General features: G+C 47.0%; 1 protein-coding gene across 1 annotated transcript; it reads left to right on the forward strand.

Moving 5' to 3' along the window:
• The first annotated feature begins 441 nt into the window (after positions 1-441).
• Or10g6 (olfactory receptor family 10 subfamily G member 6) lies at positions 442-1,395 on the forward strand. Its single transcript, XM_076843660.2, has one exon. It carries the CDS (start codon positions 460-462, stop codon positions 1,393-1,395), a length of 936 nt encoding a protein of 311 aa, XP_076699775.1. The 5' UTR covers positions 442-459.
• The last annotated feature ends 291 nt before the right edge of the window (positions 1,396-1,686 follow it).

Below are 1,686 nucleotides of genomic sequence, written 5' to 3' on the forward strand. Positions count from 1 at the left end.
AATAAAACATGAAAGATGGTCCCCTTCCTTCCTGTATCTCTCTTTTGTTCTCTCTCCCCCTACCCTCTCTCTCAAAAGAGTCAACACAAACAAAATTTGGGGGCCATAACAGAAACATAACAGAAAATTTGAGAAGTGAAATTGTGGATAATGAGGTGCCACTGTACATATAGTCAGCTAGCTTTAACCTCAAAGAACATTCTCTGGAATCAAGTAAAGTCCCAGAATCAAGAGCTGAGGGAATGAGAGGAGAAAAAAACATGACAAAAGAGCAAGAAAGCAAAAGGAAGAACAAGAGCCAGAGAGAGAGAGAGAGAGAGAGAGAGAGAGAGAGAGAAGAGATTGATTCTCTTGTGACTATTTGAAAATGACACAGTGTAGATGTGCCGTGCTTAGAGATTTTACAGGAATAAAATATTTCTTTCTGATACTACTTTGACAGATGTGAACAGCAAAGAAATGCAAAGTGGAAACCAGACCTCTGTGCTGCACTTCATTTTGGTGGGCCTGCACCACCCACCACAGCTGGGAGTACCGCTCTTCCTCGCTTTCCTTGTCATCTACCTCCTCACCGTGTCTGGCAATGGGCTCATCATCCTCACTGTCTTGGTGGATGTCCGGCTCCACCGCCCCATGTACTGGTTTCTATGTCACCTCTCCTTCTTGGACATGACCATTTCCTCTGCTATTGTCCCCAAGATGCTGGCTGGCTTTCTCTTGGATAGTAGGGCAATCTCCTTTGGGGGCTGTGTAATCCAACTCTTTTCTTTCCATTTCCTGGGCTGCACTGAATGCTTCCTTTACACACTCATGGCTTATGACAGGTTCCTGGCCATTTGCAAACCTTTACACTATGCTACCATCATGACCCGGAGTGTCTGCAACTACCTGGCTTTTGGCACTTGGCTGGGAGGGACCATCCATTCACTTTTCCAAACAAGTTTCATATTCCGGCTGCCCTTCTGCGGTCCAAACCGAGTTGACTATTTCTTCTGTGACATCCCTGCCATGCTGCGGCTAGCCTGTGCTGATACCACCATCAATGAGCTGGTCACCTTTGTGGACATTGGCTTCCTGGCCCTCACATGCTTTATGCTCATTCTCACATCCTATGGCTACATTGTGGCTGCCATCCTGCGAATCCGGTCAGCAGATGGGCGTCGCAATGCCTTCTCCACCTGCGCAGCCCACCTCACTGTGGTCATTGTTTACTATGTGCCCTGCACCTTCATTTACCTGCGGCCTGGCTCACAGGAACCCCTGGATGGGGTGGTAGCTGTCTTTTACACAGTCATCACTCCCCTGCTCAACCCCATCATCTACACCCTCCGCAACAAAGAGATGAAAGCAGCTTTACGGAGGCTGGGAGGCCTCAAGGAAGTGCAGCCTCACTGACCTCACCCTGCACAGACGTGGGGCAGATACAGAAATTCAAGGCAAGGATTGGACACCGAGTAATTGGGAAGATGTGAGACAGAATGAGAAAGGATTCACACAGAGAGTAAAGGAATCCTACATAGGGAGGCGGAAATTGGAAAGTTCCACATTGTAACTGTTCTCAAATAGGACTTTCTATGTCTCCCTTCATTACCACTGAAAACTCTGTTAACAAAGGTATCAGCTTGAAGGAAAGATCCAAGATAAGAAAACTTCAACACAAAAGTTACATCTCTCTGTGGCATCCAT

Source organism: Callospermophilus lateralis, chromosome 2 (assembly GCF_048772815.1).
Source record: "Callospermophilus lateralis isolate mCalLat2 chromosome 2, mCalLat2.hap1, whole genome shotgun sequence".
NCBI classification, from domain to species: domain Eukaryota; kingdom Metazoa; phylum Chordata; class Mammalia; order Rodentia; family Sciuridae; genus Callospermophilus; species Callospermophilus lateralis.